General features: G+C 41.3%; 1 protein-coding gene across 7 annotated transcripts in view; it reads left to right on the top strand.

Moving 5' to 3' along the window:
- Window positions 1-24372, top strand: part of evi5b (ecotropic viral integration site 5b) — a 295151-nt gene that overhangs the window by 115235 nt on the left and 155544 nt on the right. For 5 of the 7 annotated variants that reach the window (XM_043698800.2, XM_043698798.2, XM_087990459.1 and 2 more), the window contains 9 exons: window positions 2863-2937; window positions 4727-4852; window positions 11478-11621; window positions 11797-11886; window positions 11998-12095; window positions 12446-12506; window positions 15369-15422; window positions 21060-21092; window positions 21743-21883. In XM_043698800.2, coding sequence (XP_043554735.2) covers window positions 2863-2937; window positions 4727-4852; window positions 11478-11621; window positions 11797-11886; window positions 11998-12095; window positions 12446-12506; window positions 15369-15422; window positions 21060-21092; window positions 21743-21883 — 822 coding nt within the window. The remainder of the gene's footprint in view (window positions 1-2862; window positions 2938-4726; window positions 4853-11477; window positions 11622-11796; window positions 11887-11997; window positions 12096-12445; window positions 12507-15368; window positions 15423-21059; window positions 21093-21742; window positions 21884-24372) is intronic. The other 2 variants (XM_043698802.2, XM_043698803.2) reach the window with 2 other exon arrangements.

Raw genomic sequence — 24372 nt, 5'->3', positions numbered from 1 at the left:
GAAGTAGTTGAGAGTCAACCACATTATTGTGGGTCTGGAGTCATGTGTAGGCCAGATTGCATGAGAATGACAGATTTCCTTCTCCAAAAGATATTAGTGAGCCAGATGGGATTTTCTGACAATAGCTTCTCGGTAATTAATAGACTCTTAATTTTAATTGAATTTCGATTTCACCATCTGCCGTCATGGGATTCAAACCAGATCCCCAGAACATTAGTTGACTTTCTGGAATAATAGTCTACCAGTACTACTACTAGGTCATCCCCTCCCCTCAAGATGAGATCTGAGTGATAGCATGCCTCATTCAACCAAATGTGGCATCAAGAAGTCCAAGTAGAGCTGGACTCATGGTTGTGGGGAGAAACACTCTGTTGGTTGGAATCATAAGTGGCACATAGGAATTTTGTCATGGTTGTTGAGGTCAGTCATCTTAGCTTCAAGACAATCACTGCAGGATTTCCTCAGGGTAGCATCCTTGGCCCGACTATCTTCAGCTGCTTCATCAATGATCTTAAGGTCAGAGTGGATATGTCTGCCAATGATTGCATAATGGCCAGAACCACTTGTGACTCCTTAGATATTGAGGCAGTCCATTTTCAAATGCAACTGGACAAGATCTGGTCATTATTCAGATTTGGAATGACAAGTGGCAAGTAAGGCTATGACCATCTCTGATAAGCGATCATCTTAACTACTGCCCCTTGACATTCAATGGTAAACCCATCACTGCATGTCCCACCAACGACATCCTGGGGGTTACCATTGACCAGAAACTCAACTGGACTCTCCACATGAACAGAGTTGGGTACAAGTGCAGGTGAGAGGCTAGGAATGCTATGGCGAGAAACTCCCCTCCTAATTCCCCAAAGCCTGTCCATCATTTACAAAGCACAAGTCAGGACTTTGATGGAAAACTCCCTACTTGCCTTGAGGGTCGTAGCTCCAGTTACAACTCCAGAAGCTTGATACCATCCAGGACAAAGCAGCCTGCTTGATTGGCACCACATCCACTTCCTCTGCCACTGATGCTGAGTAGCAGGAGTGTTTACTGTCTACAAGATGCACTGCAGAAGTTCACCAAAGATCCTTAGGCAATACCTTCCAAACCCAAAGCCAATTAGATAAAAAGATCAAGAGCAGCAGGTACATGGGAACATCACCACTTGCACGTTACCCCTCCAAGCCGCTCACCATCCTGACTTGGAAATATATCGCTATTCCTTCACTGTCAGAGGGTCAAAATCCTGGAATTCCTTTCCCCAGGGCATTGTGGTTCCACCTACAGCATGCTCACTGCAAGGTTCAAGAAGGCAGCTCACCAGCGAAGCCCACATTGCACTAAAAACCTCCATAGAAATGTCCCTTATGATAGTTTTTCATTCTTTTTGTGGTTTCATTGGTAAATGAAAGCAGGCATATCTCAACATTTTCTTCAGTTTACTTGGAAAGGAAATTGCTCATATTTTTAATATGTAATTGTGCATGTTGTTAACCCTCATTCATTGTTTCTTTCCTCCACTAGTCTTACACAGTATGATGCTTTTCCATGCTGTCTCTGGGACTGGTAGCCTGATAGTATAGAGAGGCCATTTTTTCTGTTTATATATCATGCATCAGGCTGGAAAATAAAGTTGGACTTCATAAATCAGTGATCTCTCGCAGAAGAAAGGCCCTAGTGCAATGTCCTAAATTTGCTCAGCTGCAAAATAGCAGACTGCCCACAATGCCAATTATGAAAGTTATTCTTTTTTTTAGGAGGTGGTGTTCTTGTTAGCTTACCCGAATACTGAAGAAGGCGTTTGGTATGCTTTCCATTATTGGTCAGAATATTGAATACAGGAGTTGGGAGATCATGTTGCGGCTGTACAGGACATTGGTTAGGCCACCTTTGGAATATTGTGTGCAATTCTGGTCTCCTTCCTATCGGAACGATGTTGTGAAACTTGAAAGGGTTCAGAAAAGATTTACAAGGATATTGCCAGGGTTGGAGGATTTGAGCTATAGGGAGAGGCTGAACAGGCTGGGGCTGTTTTCCCTGAAGCGTCGGAGGCTGAGGGGTGACCTTTGAGGTTTACAAAATCATGAGGGGCATGGATAGGATAAATAGACAAAGTCTTTTCCCTGGGGTCGGGGAGTCCAGAACTAGAAGGCATAGGTTTAGGGTGAGAGGGGAAAGATATAAAAGAGACCCAAGGGGCAACGTTTTCACGCAGAGGGTGGTATAGATATGGAATGAGCTGCCAGAAGATGTGGTGGAGGCTGGTACAATTGCAACATTTAAGAGCCATTTGGATGGGTATCTGAATAGGAGAGGTTTGGAAGAATATGGGCCGGGTGCTGGCAGGTGGGACTAGATTGGGTTGGGATATCTGGTCGGCGTGGACAGGTTGGACCGAAGGGTCTGTTTCCATGCTGTACATCTCTGACTCTATGACTTTCTGACTCTGTAGGCAATAACTTCAAAGTTCTGTAAATGTTTGGAAGTGCGTTTCTTGTTAATGCTTATGGTTGTATGTTTCGAGGATTTTTTTTCAAGTTTGATTGGCTGTTACCAATTGTTTTTCAATTGAATACTTTTATAAATAGTTGGTAAAAATCCAGCAATTAGGGATCAGTTTCTATCTGTCTGAATAAAAGTCAATTGATGGTCATCTTATATGTTGAAATGCTTAAAAAGTAAACTAATTTAGTTACCAACACAATTATTTGTTTTGTTTTGTTACAATTGCACGTGGGGAGAAAATAAAACATTGCAGTTTCTGTGCACAAATACATGACACATCATTTATTTCCGGTAAATTAGTTAGTTTACAAATCACCTTCATATCAATTCATCAAAACATAATTTATTTTTCTTTGTAGGCCTATTCGCTAGTAGATCGTGAAGTTGGTTATTGTCAAGGGAGTGCTTTTATAGTTGGACTACTACTTATGCAGGTATTTTGCTTTTAGATCATAAGTCACTATCCTTGGGGAATTGTAATGCTTGTTTGAATGTTGTTTTTGATATGAGTATCAGGGTCCCATATGGCAGCTGCTGATTTGCTTTTCTCTTGGTTCAGTGCATTTGGGGTACACTACGAGAATTGTAAGACGTCACAAAAAGGTGCTGAGGTATTCAGAGCAGAGAAAAAAGAATTGGAGTAGGCCAGATCATGTGTGACCTTCTATCTCAATTCATTGATCTTGCAAATCTGTTTGTTTTCTGTGTAACCAAAAAGGTTCCTACCCATGTCTCAAATATACTCAATTGTTAAGCATCCACATCTCTTGGAGGATGAATCAAGTACCATCACTATCATTAATGAAGTAATATTAGACAAACTAATGGGGCGAACATTAGGTACGTCCACAGGCCCTGATTGGTTGCATCCAAGGCTCTTAAAGGAAGTAGTTACAGACATAGTAGGTGCTTTGGCTGTATCTTTCTAAAAATAATCCTTGGGTTTTAGAGAAGTTCCAGAGGGTTGGAAATCTGCCAAAATGGGAAATAGGCCATAAGTAAGTAACCATGTGCCAATTAACCTATCATCTATTGTTGGAATCAATTATTAAGGAAGTAATAGCAGAAAATTTGGAAAACCATAATCTAATCAAGCAGAGTCAGCATGGCTTCATGAAAGGAAAATCATGTCTGGCTAATTTATTACAGTTTTTGGAGGAAGTCTCACCCAGAAATGATAGAGGGGAACCAGTCGATGTGTTGTTGTATTTGGACTTACAGAAGGCAGTCCATGTTCAGATGCAATCTCAATTTATAAATTACCCAGCTCGGAGAGGCATCCAGTATGTATCCTGTCAAGTACCTCCACTTTTCCTGTCCACTCCACTTTTTAAGATTTGCAAGTGGACCAAAATTGAAACTCCAAACTGCATAATCTATAGCCCGCCATTGAAAACACCTGTGTTGGGCATTGGGTCAGGACAATTTGGCAGCAACCTTTGGGGTAGTATAATGTATAATGCTTCATTATTTTGACAGTGACCACTTGGACAAGATACTTGAAGCTGCCTGATATCATTGAAACTGTTTCTCAAAATGATGTTAAAGTCTTCAGTAAGAGAAGAGAGTGAAGAAAATTGATGAAAAATGAAAGAAAGGAAACACGTTTTTGCTAAAATTCTTGATGTTTCAAAGTCACCTTTTATAAGTCTTTTACCCCCAGAATTTTCAAAGTAAATATCTTAGTTAGCCTCTAAAACCAAGTATGGTAATACCTACAGGAATTGTTGGAGAAACTCAGCAGTTCTGGCAGCACCTGTATGAAAAAAACAGGGTTAATGTTTTGTGTCTGGTGACTTTTCAACAAAATTCAAAACATGAGCTCTGCTTTCTTCCCACAGATGCTGCCAGACCTCCTGAGTTTTGCCAGAAAATTCTATTCTTGTTTCATCCAGCATCCACAGTTTTTGTTTTATTTCATGATGCTATCTAACCAACATTTTAATTTAATACAATAGTAGTTGTAGAATAATGTAGGTGCAGTCTTTTAAATATTAGCTTGATTAAGTTGTGGAGGCTTAATTTACGATGCTATTATTTCCAGTTAATTGTAGAATAAAAGAGCTTTATCCATTAAGGACTAGCCAAAATAAAATTAAAAGTTTGATTGAAGAGATTTGTTTCACATGTTTTGTAAAATTTGAAATTTTAAGTGTGGAAAGTATGAATTTACTTTCCTTGGAACCTTACAGTCTCAATGCATCTCTGTTTTCCCTTGTGAAGATGCCAGAGGAGGAAGCATTTTGTGTTTTTGTCAAGTTAATGCAAGACTACCGTCTCAGAGAACTTTTCAAACCGAGTATGGCCGAGCTAGGTCTTTGTATGTATCAATTTGAGTGGATGATACAGGTAAGAAGGGTGAAATGAAATGAAATTAATGTGTAAATATATTTAGCAGCTGCTTAAAGTTAGCTTGTTAAAAGTCTTAACACCAGTAAATCAATTTGGTCTGCTCTTTGTTTAACAGTGTGAATTGAAAATTTAATTTACTTTGCAAATTAGATCAGTGACTAGTTTTATGTTCTTAATGCATATTTGTCTTTTTGTGCTATCCATGATCTCTTGGAAAAGGGCAACAATTTTGAAAGACGATTATTCCTTGCAATTCAGACAATGCTAAAGAATGAGCAGGGTATTTAATGGCTCAGAGCAATTGACTTATTAAAAATAGTTTGGTTTTAGATTTACTGGGTTTCTCATTTTCGTTCATAGAACATAGAAGAATACAGCGCAGTACAGGCCCTTCGGCCCTCGATGTTGCGCCGATCCAAGCCCACCTAACCTACACTAGCCCACTATCCTCCATATGCCTATCCAATGCCCGCTTAAATGCCCATAATGAGGGAGAGTCCACCACTGCTACTGGCAGGGCATTCCATGAACTCACGACTCGCTGAGTGAAGAACCTACCCCTAACATCTGTCCTATACCTAACCCCCCTCAATTTAAAGCTTTGCCCCCTTGTAATAGCTGACTCCATACGTGGAAAAAGATTCTCACTGTCGACCCTATCTAAACCCCTAATCATCTTATACACCTCTATCAAGTCACCCCAAACCTTCTTTTCTCCAATGAAAACAACCCCAAGTGCCTCAGCCTTTGCTCATACGATCTTTCTACCATACCAGGCAACATCCTGGTAAACCTCCTCTGCACCCGTTCCAGTGCCTCCACATCCTTCCTATAGTATGGCGACCAAAACTGCACACAATGCTCCAGATGCGGCCGCACCAGAGTCTTATACAACTGCAACATGACCTCAGTACTCCGGAACTCAATTCCTCTACCAATAAAAGCCAGTACGCCATATGCCTTCTTCACCGCACTATTTACCTGGGTGGCAACTTTCAAAGATTTGTGTACATGGACACCAAGATCCCTCTGCTCATCCACACTACCAAGTATCCGACCCTTAGCCCAGTAGCCCATCTTTTTATTACTCTTACCAAAGTGAATCACCTCACACTTAGCTACATTGAACTCCATTTGCCACCTTTCTGCCCAGTTCTGCAGCTTATCTATATCCCGCTGTAACCTGCCACATCCTTCCTCACTGTCAACAACTCCTCCGACTTTCGTATCATCCGCAAACTTGCTCACCCAACCTTCTAACCCCTCCTCCAGGTCATTTATAAAAATGACAAACAGCAATGGTCCCAAAACAGATCCTTGCGGAACACCGCTAGTGACGGCACTCCAAGATGAACCTTTGCCATCAACTACTACCCTCTGTCTTCTTCCAGCCAGCCAACTCCTAATCCAAACCTCCAACTCACCCTCAATGCCATACCTCCGTATTTTTTGCAGTAGTCTACCATGGGGAACCTTATCAAACGCCTTACTAAAATCCATATACACCACATCTACTGCTTTCCCCTCGTCCACCTCCTTAGTCACCTTCTCAAAGAATTCAATAGGTTTGTGAGGCATGACCTGCCCTTTACAAAACCATGCTGACTATCCTTGATCACATTATTCCTATCCAGATGTTCATAAATCCTATCCCTTACAATTCTCTCTAAGATTTTGCCCACAACAGAAGTGAGACTCACCGGCCTATAGTTGCTAGGGTTATCCCTACTCCCCTGCTTGAACAAGGGAACCACATTTGCTAGCCTCCAATCTTCTGGCACTACTCCTGTAGACAACGAGGACATAAAAATCAAGGCCAATGGCTCTGCAATCTCCTCCCTTGCTTCCCAGAGAATCCTAGGATAAATGCCATCAGGCCCAGGGGACTTATCTATTTTCACCCTTTCCAGAATTTCCAACACCTCTTCCCTACATACCTCAAAGCCATCCATTCTACTTAATTGTGACTCAGTACTCACATTGACAACAATGTCCTGTTCCTGATTGAATACTGACGAAAAGTATTCATTCAGTGTCTCCCCAATCTCTTCAGCCTCCACACGCAACTTCCCACTACTATCCTTGACTGGACCTATTCCTACCCTAGTCATTCTTTTATTCCTGACATACCTATAGAAAGCCTTAGGGTTTTCTCTAATCCTACCAACTAAGGACCTTTCATGTCCCCTCCTTGCTGCTCTTAGCTCTCTCTTCAGGTCCTTCCTGGCTACCTTATAACTCTCAATCGCCCCAATTGAACCTTCACGCCTCATCTTTACATAGGCCGCCCTCTTCCATTTAACAAGGGATTCCAATTCCTTATTAAACCACGGCTCCCTCACACGACCCTTTCCTCCCTGCCTGACGGGCACATACTTATCAAGGACACTCAATAGTTGCTCCTTGAACAAGCTCCACATATCAATTACACCCTTGCCTTGAAGCTTACTTTTCCAGGCCACACATCCTAAGTCATGCCTCACAGCATCATAATTTCCCTGCCCCCATCTATAACTCTTGCCCTGTAGTGCATACTTATCCCTCTCCATCACTAGAGTAAAAGTCACCGAATTGTGGTCACTGTCCCCAAAGTGCTCACCTACCTCTAATTCTAACACCTGACCTGGTTCATTACCCAGAACCAAATCCAGTATGGCCTCACCTCTTGTTGGCCTATCTACATATTGTGTCAGGAAACCCTCCTGCACACATTGGACAAACACTGACCCATCTAATGAACTTGAGCTATAGCTTTCCCAATTAATATCAGGAAAGTTAAAGTCCCCCATAACAACCACCCTATTACTTTCACTCTTCTCTTGAATCATCCTCGCAATCCTTTCTTCTACGTTTCTAGGACTATTAGGCGGCCTGTAAAAAACTCCTAACAGGGTGAGCTCACCTTTCCTATTCCTAACTTCAGCCCAAACTACCTCAGATGGCGAGTCCTCATCCATCGTCCTTTCCACAGCTGTAATACTATCTTTGACAAGCAATGCCACACCTCCCCCTCTTTTACCCCCAGCTCTGACCCTACTAAAACATTTAAACCCTGGAACCTGCAGCAGCCAATCCTGTCCCTGTTCTACCCATGTCTCCGTAATAGCCACAACATCGAAGTCCCAGGTACCAACCCACGCTGCAAGTTCACCTACCTTATTTCGTATACTTCTTGCATTGAAGTATACACACTTCAAACCACTTTCCTGTTTACAGGCACCCTCCTTTGAAATTGATGCCATGTTCCTAACCTCCCTACACTCCAGGTCCTGCACCCTAAAGCTACAAGGTAAAAACAATGACTGCAGATGCTGGAAACCAGATTCTGGATTAGTGGTGCTGGAAGCGCACAGCAATTCAGGCAGCATCCGAGGACAGGCAAAATCGACGTTTCGGGCAAAAGCCCTTCAACAGGAATAAAGGCAGAGAGCCTGAAGCATGGAGAGATAAGCTAGAGGAGGGTGGGGGTGGGGAGAGAGTAGCATAGAGTACAATAGGTCAGTGGGGAAGGAGATGAAGGTAATAGGTCAGGGAAGAGAGGGTGGAGTGGATAGGTGGAAAAGGAGCTGGGCAGGTCGGACAAGTCCGGACAAGTCGAGTTGCTGGAGGTTAGAAACTAGGATGAGGCGGGGGAAGGGGAAATGAGGAAACTGTTGAAATCCACATTGATGCCCTGGGGTTGAAGTGTTCCGAGGCGGAAGATGAGGCGTTCTTCCTCCAGGCGTCTGGTGGTGAGGGAGCGGCGGTGGAGGAGGCCCAGCACCTCCATATCCTCGGCAGAGTGGGAGGGGGAGTTGAAATGTTGAGCCACTGGGCGATTTGGTTGATTGATGCGGGTGTCTCTGAGATGTTCCCTAAAGCGCTCTGCCAGGAGGCGCCCAGTCTCCCCAATGTAGAGGAGACCGCATCGGGAGCAACGGATACAATAGATGATATTAGTGGATGTGCAGGTAAAACTTTGATTGATCCCACGTGGTTAAAGATGCCCTCCAACGCATCTCATCCGCATCCCGCACCTCCGCCCTCAGACCCAACCCCTCCAACCGCAACAAGGACAGAACGCCCCTGGTGCTCACCTTCCACCCTACCAACCTTCGCATAAACCAAATCATCCGCCGACATTTCCGCCATCTCCAAACAGACCCCACCACCAGGGATATATTTCCCTCCCCACCCCTCTCCTCCTTCCGCAAAGACCGTTCCCTCCGTGACTACCTGGTCAGGTCCACGCCCCCCTACGACCCACCCTCCCATCCTGGCACTTTCCCCTGCCACCGCAGGAACTGTAAAACCTGTGCCCACACCTCCTCCCTCACCTCCATCCAAGGCCCTAAAGGAGCCTTCCACATCCATCAAAGTTTTACCTGCACATCCACTAATATCATCTATTGTATCCGTTGCTCCCGATGCGGTCTCCTCTACATTGGGGAGACTGGGCGCCTCCTGGCAGAGCGCTTTAGGGAACATCTCAGAGACACCCGCATCAATCAACCAAATCGCCCAGTGGCTCAACATTTCAACTCCCCCTCCCACTCTGCCGAGGATATGGAGGTGCTGGGCCTCCTCCACCGCCGCTCCCTCACCACCAGACGCCTGGAGGAAGAACGCCTCATCTTCCGCCTCGGAACACTTCAACCCCAGGGCATCAATGTGGATTTCAACAGTTTCCTCATTTCCCCTTCCCCCACCTCATCCTAGTTTCTAACCTCCAGCAACTCGACTTGTCCGGACTTGTCCGACCTGCCCAGCTCCTTTTCCACCTATCCACTCCACCCTCTCTTCCCTGACCTATCACCTTCATCTCCTTCCCCACTGACCTATTGTACTCTATGCTACTCTCTCCCCACCCCCACCCTCCTCTAGCTTATCTCTCCATGCTTCAGGCTCTCTGCCTTTATTCCTGATGAAGGGCTTTTGCCCGAAACGTCGATTTTGCCTGTCCTCAGATGCTGCCTGAATTGCTGTGCTCTTCCAGCACCACTAACCCTAAAGCTACAGTCTGGGTTCCCATGCCCCTGCAGAGTTAGTTTAAACCCCCCCCCAAGAGCACGAGCAAACCTCCCACCAAGGATACTGGTGCCCCTCAGGTTCAGGTGTAGACCATCCTGTTTATAGAGGTCCCACCTTCCCCAGAAAGAACCCCAGTTATCCAAATACCGGAATCCCTCCCTCCTGCACCATCCCTGTAGCCACGCATTTAACTGTTCTCTCTCCCTATTCCTTGACTTTCTATCACGTGGCACGGGTAACAAACCAGAGACAACAACTCTGTTCGTTCTAACTCTGAGCTTCCAACCTAGCTCCCTGAAAGCCTGCCTAACATCCTCAGCGCTCCTCCTACCTATGTCATTGGTGCCAATGTGGACCACGACTTCGGGCTGCTCCCCCTCCCCCTTAAGGACCCGGAAAACACGATCAGAGACATCACGTACCCTTGCACCTGGGAGGCAACATACCAAACGTGAGTCTCTCTCGTTCCCACAAAACCTCCTATCTGTGCCCCGAACTATCGAGTCCCCAATTACTATTGCTCTGCTCTTCTCCACCCTTCCCTTCTGAGTAACGGGGACAGGCTCCGTGCCAGAGGCCTGAGCCCCGTTACTTACCCCTGGTAAGTCGTCCCCCCCACAAGTATCCAAAACGGTATACTTGTTCTTGAGGGGAACGGCCGCAGGGGGTCCCTGCACTGGCTGCTTCCTCCCAGTCCCCCTCACTGTCACCCATCTATCTGCCATCTTTGGAGTTACTACTTCCCTAAAGCTCCGATCTATGACCCCCTCTGCCTCCCGAATGATCCTAAGTTCATCCAACTCCAGCTCCAGTTCCCTAACACGGTCTTGGAGGAGCTGGAGATGGGTGCACTTCCTGCAAGTGTTATCAGCAGGGACGTCCATGGCATCCCTCACCTCAAACATGTTGCAAGAGGAACATTGCACTGCCTTCACTGCCATCCCTCTGAAAGTAACCTTTTATAAAAAAAAAACTGGGTCTAAAGAATACAACAAGCAAAATGCAGCACTTACCTACTTACCACAATGGGTCATATTATTTAGGTTAGAGGAGGAGGGCGGGTGGGAGACACTACCTCTGTAGTGCCTCGGGTTCTTCTCCTGCACGCTTTTAAAAGGAAAAAAAACCTACCCCCGGCTGCCCCTCCGATCTTCGTCACTTCCCCCTGCTGCTCCCGCTCTTTCTGTAAAGAGAGAAAAAAAACACACCGCTGCCCGCTACCGGTAAGTAATTTTAAAACAAACTGTCTTACCTTAGCTGCTGCTCGCACTCAAAGTGACCGTTGGCGTCGAAGGGTGAGTATTTATACTCGCTGCTTTCCTTCCCGGCTGCCCCTCCGGTCTTCGTCACTTCCCCCTGCTGCTCCTGCTCTTCCTGTAAAGAGAGAAAAAAACACCGCTGCCCGCTACCGGTAAGTAATTTTAAAACAAACTGTCTTACCTTAGCTGTTCAAAATTATATTGACTTGACACTTGAGTATGTGGTCTACAAAAATCAAGCTGGAGCCAGTGATCATAAAACCACCACAAAAAGATTGAAATGTGAGTAGTTCAAGTTGAATCAGGCAGCCATGTTTCCTGACTCTGTTGGTTAATTTGTTTTGTACACACAGGAACAACTGCCAGAACTCTCTGTGCACTTTCAATCCCAGAGTTTCCACACCTCCATGTACTCATCTTCCTGGTTCCTTACTATCTTTCTGACTACATTTCCACTACCCGTTGCTACAAGATTATTTGACATTTTCATGTCAGAGGTAAGTACCTGTGCAATTATTCAAACTTATTCACTTTGCTATATATTGAATCACTGAATGTTACCAGTTGCTATAGTGGCGTGCCAATAATTTCTTATTCTTATGTCCAGAGTAAGTGAAAGAAAATTATATGTATTCATTTTTATTCAGATTTCGCTGTTTTTATATTTTCTAGGGTCTTGAGATTGTTTTTCGTGTTGGAATAGCAATATTACAGGCCAATCAGGCAGAACTGATGCAGCTTGATATGGAGGGAATGTTGCAGGTAAGAATAAATTAACTTAATGTTTCTGTTTTTAAAAACTGATTTTTTTTGTAACTTGTATAATATTTTAAAAAATATATATTAACTAGATCTATATAATTTTTGCACTAGCATTTTCAAAAGGTCATTCCACATCAGTTTGACAGTGCACCTGACAAGTTAATTCAAGCAGCTTATCAAACTAAGTACAATGCAAAGAAGATGAAAAAGTAGGTATTAAATATAGCTTACATATACATAACATTGATGCTGTTATTTTCAGAATAATCATGTTGTTACAACTCTGTATCATTGTGTACACGTATTCAGAAATTCCTTTAAGTGAGTAAGGAGAACAGAAGCACGAAACATATTGAGTCAGGCAGCTTTCCCCCTGATGTGAATGCACATTTTTCTAATGAGCGCTGGAAAATATGTGGCAATGTGAATTTTGCTGAGTTGAAAGTATGGCTTCTTAGAATAGTGCTGTATCAAAACATTTTGATATATGTCTTTATATTTTATCTGGTGTGCATTAACAATGTTCCACATGCTAGATGAATATACTTCTTATTATCAGGTTGGAAAAGGAATACACTACAATAAAAAATAAGGAGATGGAAGAGCAAGTAGAAATTAAGGTAAATTTTGAAATACTCCACTCAATTGCTGAGGTAGGTAAATTACACCAGGAGCACAAAGCTTAATGTTGAGAAACAACCCACTTAAAGTTTCTCTCTGAGACTTTTCTATCTGTCCAGATAAACAATTTGCTTTAAGGAAATAAGTCACTGTGTGGTAGAATAGTATTAATGGCATTGACTATTTCCCTCATCATTATGCTTCATTTTGAAATTTGTGTCTTTTTCATTGTTTCTTCCCATTCCTATTCAATTTTCCTTTTCACCGCTATCTCTCAGTAAATAGTTGTTTCTGTGCTGTGACAGTTCTGTGGATGCTGATTGCATTCTGAAACATCCGCCAAGTTAGTTAGATTAGACAAGCATAATTTTCCTTATTAACACAAACTTCTTCAAGTCCGTTACTTTTTTTTCCCCCCCGATTATCGTTTCTAAAACCTTATAGAACATAGAACAGTGCAGGCCCTTGATGATATGCCAACCTTTTATCCTACTCTAAGGTCAAACCGACCTACGTACCCTTTATTTTACTAACATCCATGTATCTATCCAAGAGTCATTTAAATGTCTCTAGTGTATCTAACTCTGTTATCACCGCTGACAGTGCATTTCCACACACTCATCATTCTCCATGTAAAGAACCAACCTCTGACATCTCCCTTAAACCTTCCTCCAATCATCTTAAAATTATGCATCCTTGTGATAGCTATTTCTGCCTTGGGAAAAAGTGTCTGACTATTCACTCTATCTGTGTTTCTCATCATCTTGTACAGCTCTATCAAGTTACCTTTTAACCATCTTTACTCCAATGAGAAAAGCTTTAGCTCCCTCAACCTTTCTTCATAACACATGCACTCCAGTCCAGGCAGCATTCATCGATGCAAGACAGCCGAACCTGCTGATCTATTCACTTTAAGCATGGGTATCCTTTCTGGTACATCATGCCTCTGTGTTCATCCCATGCATAATCTGTACTGTCTCTGCTTCTACCAATATTTCTTACAGCAATCTGTCTCATTTGTAAACATCGATATAATTTTGAGATTTGCCTTGTGCTTCCTTAAGCTTCTATCATCTGCTTTGTCCTGAAATGGTCTCACTGCACTTCTTACTACCTACTTACTATTTACATGTTGGTAGAGGTTTTTTGTAAAATGTTAAGTGTTAGTAATATTTTCTTCACTTCCCCTTTCACATTAGTGCATTTGTCCTAATTGTCGTTTTGAGAATTTAACTGACATAATAGATCCTCTTTTTCTTTCTTTTCATCACATTCTGTATCATCCTTATCATTCAAGGAGCTTTTGTGTTGGTACCCCACCTTACTCTCTCGTTGGAAAATACCTGAAACATCTCTTCTGTTGTGACAGGGTGGTGAACCCTTCTGTTAATTAAACCAAACACCCAGAAAAGCTCACCTTGTCTCATAATCTGTTAAAATGAGTGACCGAGAACTCCCAAATTCTACTATTTAAAGAAAATAACATCAATTTATTTTTAACTCTAATTCTAAAAGTGAACATTAAGCAAATATTCATAACTGTAAGCCCCCTTTCTCTTAACTGCTTATTATCTGCCTCCAACTCTATAACAATATGCTGTTCCAATAAGACACATTAAAATTGCACCAACTTAATTTCAAAACCATATCGCCACTGTCGTCTTCCGTGTCTGTCGTCTTCTGGCTGATGATCTCCCTGGGTGGTCGTCTTTCTTTTTACTGCAAATATGTTTCATATGAAAAGGCACCTTTATTAGAGAGTGTTTCCTAACTCCTAGGGCCCTTCTCAATGGCAGTTGCTGTCTCTGCAGTTTTCAAATGTCTGCATTTTTATATCCCCAACATTGGATTGTCAGTCTGATGCTGGCAAAGCAATAAGTTCAAACTCAATTGGGTTTCAGAATCCTGGGGCATAATTTAAACTGATTGCTTAAATTCGAATTGTTGTCAAAACAGCAACCAAAACTCAGGTATCCATTCCACAGCCAAATGTTACATATTTTCAATTTTCCAATACACTCTGAGACTGCCATCAAGTCATATACACAGGTCCTTTGTAATCTCTCAGCATTCACTCTCTCTTAAAGGTACAGTATGCACCAACAACTTCATGACACTTAGTTAAAGATGAGCTAATGTTCCATTATAGTTTTTCTTCCATTTTGGAAACTGTACTTCAAATTGGTCCTTGCTCTTCTCAATTACTAATTTAAACCTTGTGACGCAATGCTGCCCAATGTTTTTCCACAGATACTGGGCTCACCTCATTTACCAGGACCAGAGCAACTATATTTCTAGTTCACCTGAAAAGATGATGGTCAAGGAAGTTCTGAATGCATTTCAGAAATTCCTCACCCTCCTTTCCCATTAGTCTCAGTCAATTAATATTAAAGATCACTCTACAGTTCCTGCACATTTGTTATCCCACAAATTTGCTCCCACTTCTCTCTCTCTATCTCCAGAGGCATTTAGAATATCCCCAGTAGTGTGATCTGTCCATTGTGCTTCGACACTGTCACAAAATGAATATGCTAGTACTGCCACCCCACCTTCATTTTTGTGTTCTCCATCTTTTCTGATCAGTTTGTAACCTTGAATGTTCAGCACCTACAACACTCCATCTTTTTAGACATGTTTTTCTTCTTTCGTGATGCAAGATATTCCTGAAGATCTGCCTTTGGTTTTTTGTAAGTTTTGCTTACACATTAGAATGGGCATGGTTTTGTGCTTAATGAAAAATAAGGAAAGCTGCAAGCAAAGCTAGACAGATTTATACAACCTGTATTGTACAGTTTGCTTAACATTCTGAAGTATGTTTTAAAACAGGAGATAATATTATGTATGTATTTACTTCTTTTTAGAGGTTACGCACAGAAAATCGATTGCTGAAACAACGTATTGAAACTTTGGAAAAGGTAAGAGCTATTAGATTGAGTTATAAAAGATCTAAACTAAAATTTTAATTCAAAAACAGTTACTTTATTCATTTATTGAAACTTCTATGAATTTCTACAGATGATGTTCCACTGATCTGATCAAAGATGATTTGGAACCAAGAAAATAACCTGGCTTGTTTACTAACTGTGCTTGGCTCTTTTAATTATTAACATTAATACTAAACAAAGGGAAAAGTGTTATAAATTTAGTAAATGTATGGAGACAACCTGTTGCTGTATATGGGAGCGGTAGGAAGTTTGAGACAGCATTGGTCTTGCGTCGGTATGTTTGCATTCTTATACGAAGAATGAATGATCTTCTGGTCATTTCAGTACACTTGCTGGGGTGTCATTACAGGGTCAATATTTGAGAATGGAGGCTTAAGTCAGAAGGTATGAGATGAGGCAGACCCTTTGGTTTTTCTTACTGATTTCCTGTTAGGGGAAGAAACTAAAAGATCACAGTGTAGTAGTCAAAAATTAAGGGTCAAATTCAAGTTTTCCATTTTTTCTTCCTGTGTCTAAGGTAATTGCCAGATGACTGACTTAATGCTGCTATTCAACAGTCTCTTTTAAAAGATAATGTTAGAAAAACTGGAGTAATGTACCAACTTGTGTACAACCTGTTGCTGCTTCCATTGCTCCGCTGAACACTGACAGTGAATCATGGACATAGATACTCTTCTTAGCACTCTGCACATAACTGATGCTGCCTTCAGGGCTGAACTCCAATGCTATCTTATAATGCACAAACAATTGTGGACACTGATTCACTTCCTAACACTTTAGGTATTCTAATATTGCTTTCCGAGATTGCTATTCCAGTGCTATCTTTAAATCCTCCATACTGTTCTTCATTACAATGTAAGAAGACAGCATTTTCCAAGTGCTTAGTTCTGACTGTTCGCACAACATTTTCCGTTGCAAGTGGCTGCCAGTATTGGAACCTCAGCTTTTGTTAAAAATGCAAATAGAAACATATCAGTTTATGTTGCGCTTTTTGTGACTTTTGACTTAAATAATTATTGTTAGTTATTCAATCATATTTTTCTAAGCAAAAGAATAATCGATTAATTTGTATGAAGTAGCAATAGCGAAACAGCACAGAATGAACATTCATGCAATGAAAAATTCTCTAATGTCCTTCAGGGAAGGAAATCTTCCATCCTCACCTGGTCTGGCTTAAGTGTGACTTCAGACCCACAGCAATGTGGTTGACTCTCAGTTGCCCTCTGAAATATCTTAGCAAGCCATTCAATTGTACCATCCTTACAAAGTCTCAAAGAAATGAAAACAGACACATCTCCTGGCATCAATCTAGGCACCGGAAAAGACAACAGCAGAACAGCCCTGTTGACCCTGCAAAGTCCTCCTCAATAACGTCTGGGAGCTAGTGCCAAAATTAGGAGAGCTGTGTCTCAGATTAGTTAAGTAACAGCCTGATGTAGTTATACTTATGGAATTATTCCTTGCAAGCAATCTCCTGGACATCACTATCACCATCCCTGGATATATCCTGTGCCACTGGCAGGATAAACCCAGCAGAGGTGGTGGAACAGTGGTATATAGTTGGGAGGGAGTTGCACTGGAATCCTCAACATTGACTTTGGACCCCATGAAGTTTGGTGGCTTCAGGTTAAATATGGGCAAAGAAACTTCATGCTGTTTACTTCGTACTATCCTCCCTTGGCTGTTGAATCGGTCTTTCTCCATGTTGAATAACAAAATGTACTCTGGGTGGGGGATTTCAGCATCCACCACCAAGATTGGGTTGGCAGCAGTACTACTGATTGAGCTGGTCAGGTCCTAAAGGACATAGTTGCTAGATTGGGTCTGCAGCAGGTGGTGAGGGAACCAACAAGAGGGGAAAAAACATACCCCCCCCCCCCAACTTGACCATTACCATCAAGACAGGTGTTCAACCCTGGTTCAATGGATAATGTAGGAGGACATGTCAGAAGTAGCACCACGCATACCCAAAAGTGAGGTATCAACCTGGTGAAGCTACCAAACAGAACTACATGCATGCCAAACATCATAGCAATCCCACAGCCAATGGATCAGATCTGAGCACTCGATCAGTGTATGACTCCATGACTCTGCAGTCTTGCCACAGCCAGTTGTGACTGTCGGTGAACAATTAAATAACTTACTGGAGGAGAAGGCTCCACAAATATCTCCATCCTCAATGCTGGAAGAGTCTAGCATATTAGTGCATAAGATAAGGCTGAGATTTGTTGCAATCTTCAGCAAGGAGTGCCGACTGGATGATTCATCTCGGACTCCTCCAGTGGTCCCCATTATGATGGATACCGTCTTCAGCTAATTCGATTCACTCCAGGTGATATCAAGAAATGGATACTGCAAAGACTAGGACAACATTCCAGCAATAGTACTGAAGACTTGTGCTACATAAAGTTACAACGCAGGCACCTACCTGACCAGTGTGGACAATTTCCCAGGTATGTACTGTACATAAAGAGCAGGACAAATCCAACCCAGCCAATTACCATCCATCAATCTGCTCTTGATCATCAGTCAAGTGATGGAAAGTGTGATCAACAGTGCTATCTTGCAGCATCTGCTCAGCAATAACCTGCTCAGTGATGCCCAGTTTGGGTTCTGCCAGGGCCATTCAGTACCTGACCTTGTTACAGCCTTTATTCAAACATGGGCAACATAGCGAAATTCCAGAGATGAGTGACAGCCCTTGAAATCAAGGCACCATTTGACTGTGTGTGGCATCAAGGAGTCCTAGCAAAACTGGAATAAATATGTATCCAATTCTCCACTAGTTGGAGTCATACCTTGCACCGAGGAATTTTCTGGCTGTTGGAGGTCAGTCATCTGAGCTCCAAGACATCCCTGCAGGTGTTCCTCAGGATAGTGTCCTCAGCCCAACCATCTTCAGCTGCTTCATCAATGACCTTCCTCATTCATAAGGTCAGAGTGGAGATGTATGCTGATGATTGCACAAAGTTCAGCACCATTTGTGCTCAGACTCTGAAGCAGTCCATGTTCAAACACAGCAAGGTCTGGACAGTATCCAGGTTTGGGCAGACATGGCAAGTATCATTTGTGCCACACAAATGCCAGGCTATCGCCATCTCATTGAGACAATCAAACCATCACCCATTGACATTCAGTGGTGTTCTCATCACTGAGTCCCCATCTATCAACATTTTTGGGGTGACCATTGACCAGAAATTCAACTAGACTCTCCACATAAACATAGTTGTTCTGAGAGCAGGTCAGAGGCTCAGAATACTGTGGCAAGTAACTCACCACAACTCCCCAAAGCTTGCCCATCATCTACTAGGCACAACTCAGGAGTGTGATGGAATACTCCCAACTTGCCTGGATGGGAGCAGCTCGAACAACACTCAAGAAGTTTGACACCATCCAAGATTAAAGCAGCCTGCTTGATTGACATAACATCCACTCCCTCCACTACCACCACTGAGTTGCAGAAGTGTGTATAATCTACAAGATGCATTGTAAAAATTCACCAAAGAATTGGCAACAGCACCTTCCACACCTATGACCACTTCTATTGAGAAGGATAAGGGCAGCAGATACATGGGAATGCCATCACCTTCAAATTCTCCACCAAGCCACTCTTGATCGTGACTTGGAAATATATAACCATTCCTTCACTTGCTGGGTCAAAATCCTGGAACTCCCTCCTGAATGGTATTACTGGTCAACCCAGAGCAGGTGCACTGCAGCGGTTTAAGAAGGCAGATCACCACCACCTTTTAAAGGGCGACTCGGGACAGGCAATAAATGCTGGCCATCCAGTGACACCCACATCCCACAAATGAATTTAAAAATTATTTGCTGCAAATAGAAATAACAGCTATTTTAAATTATGAAGCTTAAAATTAAGGTTAGTTCCAACATGACATAAGCGATTGCCTAATTTCCTATTTGGTGTATCTATGATTAGTTATTATTTAGCTCAGCTTTCAGTCCTAATCAAGCGGATTTATTCTGTGCACTTACTCACTAAAACTTTAAATATTTTATTTCTTTAACAATAGATTATTTATGTATTCCTTAAGCAAGATTACTTAAGAGGTTTCATTATATGCATATTTAAGTTTATTGATTTACTGACTGAAATAAAAAGGAATGAAAATTAATAAGTAATAGTTAACAATTACAAAATTATTTAAGACTACCAGCATCTGCAGTATTTTACAATCACTTCATTTACTGGGCTGTTGTATCAGAATTGTTTGTCAAAATAAATATTTTAACAGACAACGATATTCTCAGTCATTTGTGCTTATGGGTTTAACACACTTGTAGTTGCCTCACTTTTCAGTGTTTCAACAAATTTAAATAGTAAATGATTAGAAGTTCTTATATTAACTAAAATTTCCAATTGAGCTTGGATTTTCTTTTTGGTATCTCAGTGGCCACTGATTCTGAGAAGGAAATACTGCTGAAACAAATGAGACTATTAAGTAGATAAGTAGGAACTCACCAGCATGAAGTAATTGAGTTTGCTTTCAATATCTGCCAGTAACATTTGTTTTACTTCAGCTGTTAAGCTAGTTAAGGGTTCATCAATTATACTTCATGGGTAAAAGATTACTGCCTCGAATTAACTTACTTATTGTCTTTATTATTGTTTTCTTTTCTTGGGTTCAGATAGAATATATAAAACTAAGTTCCATGAAAAGCGATACAAGTCATATTCTGCAAACCTGATTTGTCTGGCTTCACCAGCTAATGCATTCATAAATTTTGTGCTAATGTTTTATTTAATTCTCTCAACTTATCCAAATAATTTCACTAAAAGTGTTAGTTTGTACGTTGCTTTGAAGATCAATTCTGTGAGCTGTGCTGCTAAGCTATGATAATTGGTTTATAGTATTAAGATAATTTGCTGAAGACAATTGCTAATAAATAAACAGTATATTTACAGTGCAGAAAGTTAAGTATCAAAACTTAATGTTGTAGAAATTCTGACTAGTTTGCACTTTACAGTAGAATTTCAGAGGAGGTTGTTATGAAATGAGAAAGTTTACACTTTCTAAGTTGCATGATGGGTATGACCTGCTGAATGCTTCTTTGCTTTGGTTAGTTTTATAAGCTGCATTGGAAAATGGAGCACTAAAATTGTGAGTACTAATGTGCAGTAGTTCAAAGTGTAAGTTCTGTTTGGAAGATAATGTAACTTCTGGCACCTGTTTCTGCTAACTTTTTGAAGTCTAAGTTGGCATCATGCTTTCTAACAATAGCATTGCTTCTCATCAAGTATTAATTTAATGGTGCATAACATGTGATGGACACAGCTGATCAAGCAACTACTTTCCTCAGTTTCTATTGAACATACCATGTGAGCTTTTGTTCACACACCATCTTCTTTCAGTGTTTTTAATATGTTAGTTTAACTATCGAAAGAAATAAAATTGTGTAGTTTCAGTGTCAAATCAAATATTATTTGATCATTTCAAGGAAAACCAATTTAAACAGGGCTAAAAGCCTTCCAGAAGTTTGAGACCGTTTCTCTTCTATTTTACAGTTTATTTTATCACTGCTTCTTTTATATTCATTGTTTTCTTATACTTTCTCTTTTATCTGTCTGGATTTTTTCCCTTGTAGGAAAGTGCTTCTTTGGCAGATAGATTGATCCAGGTACAGTTCCTCATCCTATCCATGTCTTGTAATATGGATAAATACTGCATCCCTCGAAAAAGACTTTACTTCTGTTTACAATTTCTTCCTGTATTGCACAAAATTTCAAGTGATGACTTGTGTGTTTCTGGAAAACGGTTACTTTTCTAAAAAATGGTCATAATTGAATTTCAGTAATACTTGAGGCCATTAATAGTGAATAATAAAGAAGTGTCACTTTAATGGAATAAATGCCCCGTCAAAATTAAGATTATCGTATATCGAAATAATAACACAATTAATAATCGTATTCAGTAAGTCAACTTTTTTTTTACAGATGACCATTCCAGATGCACATTTTAAAAGTTAAATATTTATTGATGAAGGAGTGTTTGTAATTTTAATGCATGTGCAACTCCTCACTAACTCTAAGTTTTCTAATTCAATCAAGGCCATTAATTCTTACTACATGTATATTTAGCAGAATTGCATGTAGACAATTTGGTAAGTGCTTTACATTGCTAAACAATAAACTTCTGGGCAAAATTCTTCAAATAATAAAATCTAATGTTTGTCCTTTGGGATGCATTACTAATCTACCAATGTAAATTGGAAAATTTTTCACTACTGCCCCGCACCGATCTTTATTCCCTGCACAATTATGTCCTAAGGGACAAGTGACAAGGGCACAAGAGGCAGAGGAAAACTACCTCATTAAACGGGAGCTGGCCACCTTTAAACAGCAGAGTGATGAGGCTAGTGCTAAGCTGGAGAAAGCTCAGGATGCCATCAGGGACCTCCAAGAGCAACGGGTAAGGAGGCTAGCAGCATAATGTATTTCAACACTTCATTCATTTTGTTTGTTCATGCCATTTTGACTGATTTTCAACTCTTTAATTTAAAAATGGAACATAATGCTTTACATTACACATTTTGCTTTTCTTAGATGTTTGTCACCAATTCTATACTTGTCATTGTCTCGTTCTTCCAACTTTTCTAACTTTTTTGTACTTTAGCAAAAAGCATGACTTATATTCCAGCAGTCTGCTGTAGAACTGGAACATAATAATACATGTTTAAAAGTTGTACTTAAACGTTTTTGAGTTCTCAATTTTTTTTGGCAACTATAACTATTATCAGTAAATTCCTAAGTAGACACCTGAAGACAATAGACAGAATATTGGAACCTGAAGCTTGTAGCAGTCATAATTGAATAAGCTGTTTGAATATAGGAATTGCATTGCTGGCCAGGATTTGTTTGTAATGTATAAATTTTACCTTGGCTTCAAATTTATTCAATTTTATTAGAGTATAAGAGTGTACATTATGTATTTGAAAACAAGGGTTTTAGTGAAGGAATTAAATAAGTCAATACCAATGTTAAGTCGAGTAAACTTGGGAGTAAAACACAACTGGTACATGACTTCTGTTGCTTCCTTGTCTTGGTTAATCCTGATAATTTCTTGCATAAATTTCATGAACAAGTGTTGGCAGTATTGAAGTGGTAGGCATGAGGTGATTCATTACTTGGAAGTAGGAAATTTGAATATTGCTTTAAAAAAAAGACAAAACTTTCAGACTTGCACGCATCAGAGCAAATGCAAGAATGCCAAATATTGATTGAGTCTCTGCATATGAATGTACGTCCCATCTTACAACTAAATGAGCATGTTCCTTCATTTGCTCAAAATACATAAGCAGCTCACATTTGAATAAACTCAAACAGAATTGTTAGCTGTTAGATATGATTTCACAATTAGGCAGAACTTATTGAAACCCTGAGTTTGCTAATAGCTATCCAAGCCTCCAGTTTAAGGTCACTATTCATAGTCATACAGCACAGAAACAGACTCTTCCGTCCACTTTGTTCTTGCCGACCAGATATCTGACCTAACTTTGCCCCGTTTGTCAGCACTTGGCCCATATCTCTCTAAACCCTTCCTATTCATATAACCATCCAGGTGCCTTTTAAATGTTGTAATTGTACCAGCCTCCATCACTTCCTCTGACAGTTCATTCCATACATGCACCACCTTCTGCATGAAAAAGTTGCCCATTAGGTCCCTTTAAAATTTTCCCCTCTCACGCTAAACCTATGCCCTCTAGTTCTGGACTTTCCCCATCCCATGGCAAAGACCTTGTCAATTTTTCCTATCCATGCCCCTCATGATTTTCTAAACATCTGGAAGGTCACCCCTGAGCCTCAGTTGCTCCAGGGAAAGCAGCCCTAGCCTATTCAGTCTCTCCCTGTAGCTCAGATCCTCCAACCCTGGCAACCATTTTGTAAATCTTTTCTGAGCCCTTTCAAGTTTCACAACATCCTTCCAAAAGGAAGGAGACCAGAATTGCACACATTAAAAGTGGCCGAACCAATGACTTGCACAGCTGCAACATGACCTCCCAACTCCTATACTCAAAGCTTTGTCCAATAAAGGAGAGTATACCAAACGTCACTTTCATTATCTTATCTACCTGGGATTCCATATTCTAGGAACTATGAAACTGCACTCCAAGGTCACTTTGTTCAACAACACTCCCTAGGACCTTACCATTAAGTGTATAAGTTCTGCTTGATTTGCCTTTCCAAAATGCAGCTCCTCACATTTATCTAAATTAAACTTCATCTGCCACTCCTCAGCCCATTGGCCCATCTGATCAAGATCATGCTGTACTCTGAGGTAACCTTCTTTGCTGACCACTACACCTCCAATTTTGGTGTCATCTGCAATTACTAACTATACCTCCTGTGTTCACATCCAAATCATTTATATAAATGATGAAAAGTAGTGGATCCAGCACCAGTCCTTGTGGCACACCACTGGTCACAGGCCTCCAGTCAGAAAAGCAACCCTAGATTAGATTAGATTACTTACTTACAGTGTGGAAACAGGCCCTTCGGCCCAACAAGTCCACACTGACCCGCCGAATCGCAACCCACCCAGACCCATTCCCCTACATTTACCCCTTCATCTAACACTTTTTTTTTACAAGATGGCTTAGGTTTCTAGATTAAGCACACTCTACCACCACCCTCTGTCTTCTACCTTCAAGCCAGTTCTGTATCCAAATGGCTAGTTCTCCCTGTATTCCATAAGCTCTAACCTTGCTAACCAGTCTCCCATGAGGAATCTTGGCAAAGGCCTTACTGAAGTCCATGTAGATCGAGTTACTGCTCTGCCCTCATCCATCCTCTTGGATGCTTCTTCAATCAAGTTTGTGACACATGATTTCCCACACACAAAGCCATCAATAATGCTTGTAACATTGCTCACTTGCACTTTTTAGAAGTGATATGCACAAA

Source organism: Chiloscyllium plagiosum, unplaced genomic scaffold (genome assembly GCF_037043375.1).
Source record: "Chiloscyllium plagiosum isolate Xiang-an unplaced genomic scaffold, Cpla_swu_hap1 HiC_scaffold_9, whole genome shotgun sequence".
NCBI lineage: Eukaryota > Metazoa > Chordata > Chondrichthyes > Orectolobiformes > Hemiscylliidae > Chiloscyllium > Chiloscyllium plagiosum.
Note: the sequence above shows the minus strand (reverse complement) of the source record. Positions and strands in the feature narration are given on the sequence as shown.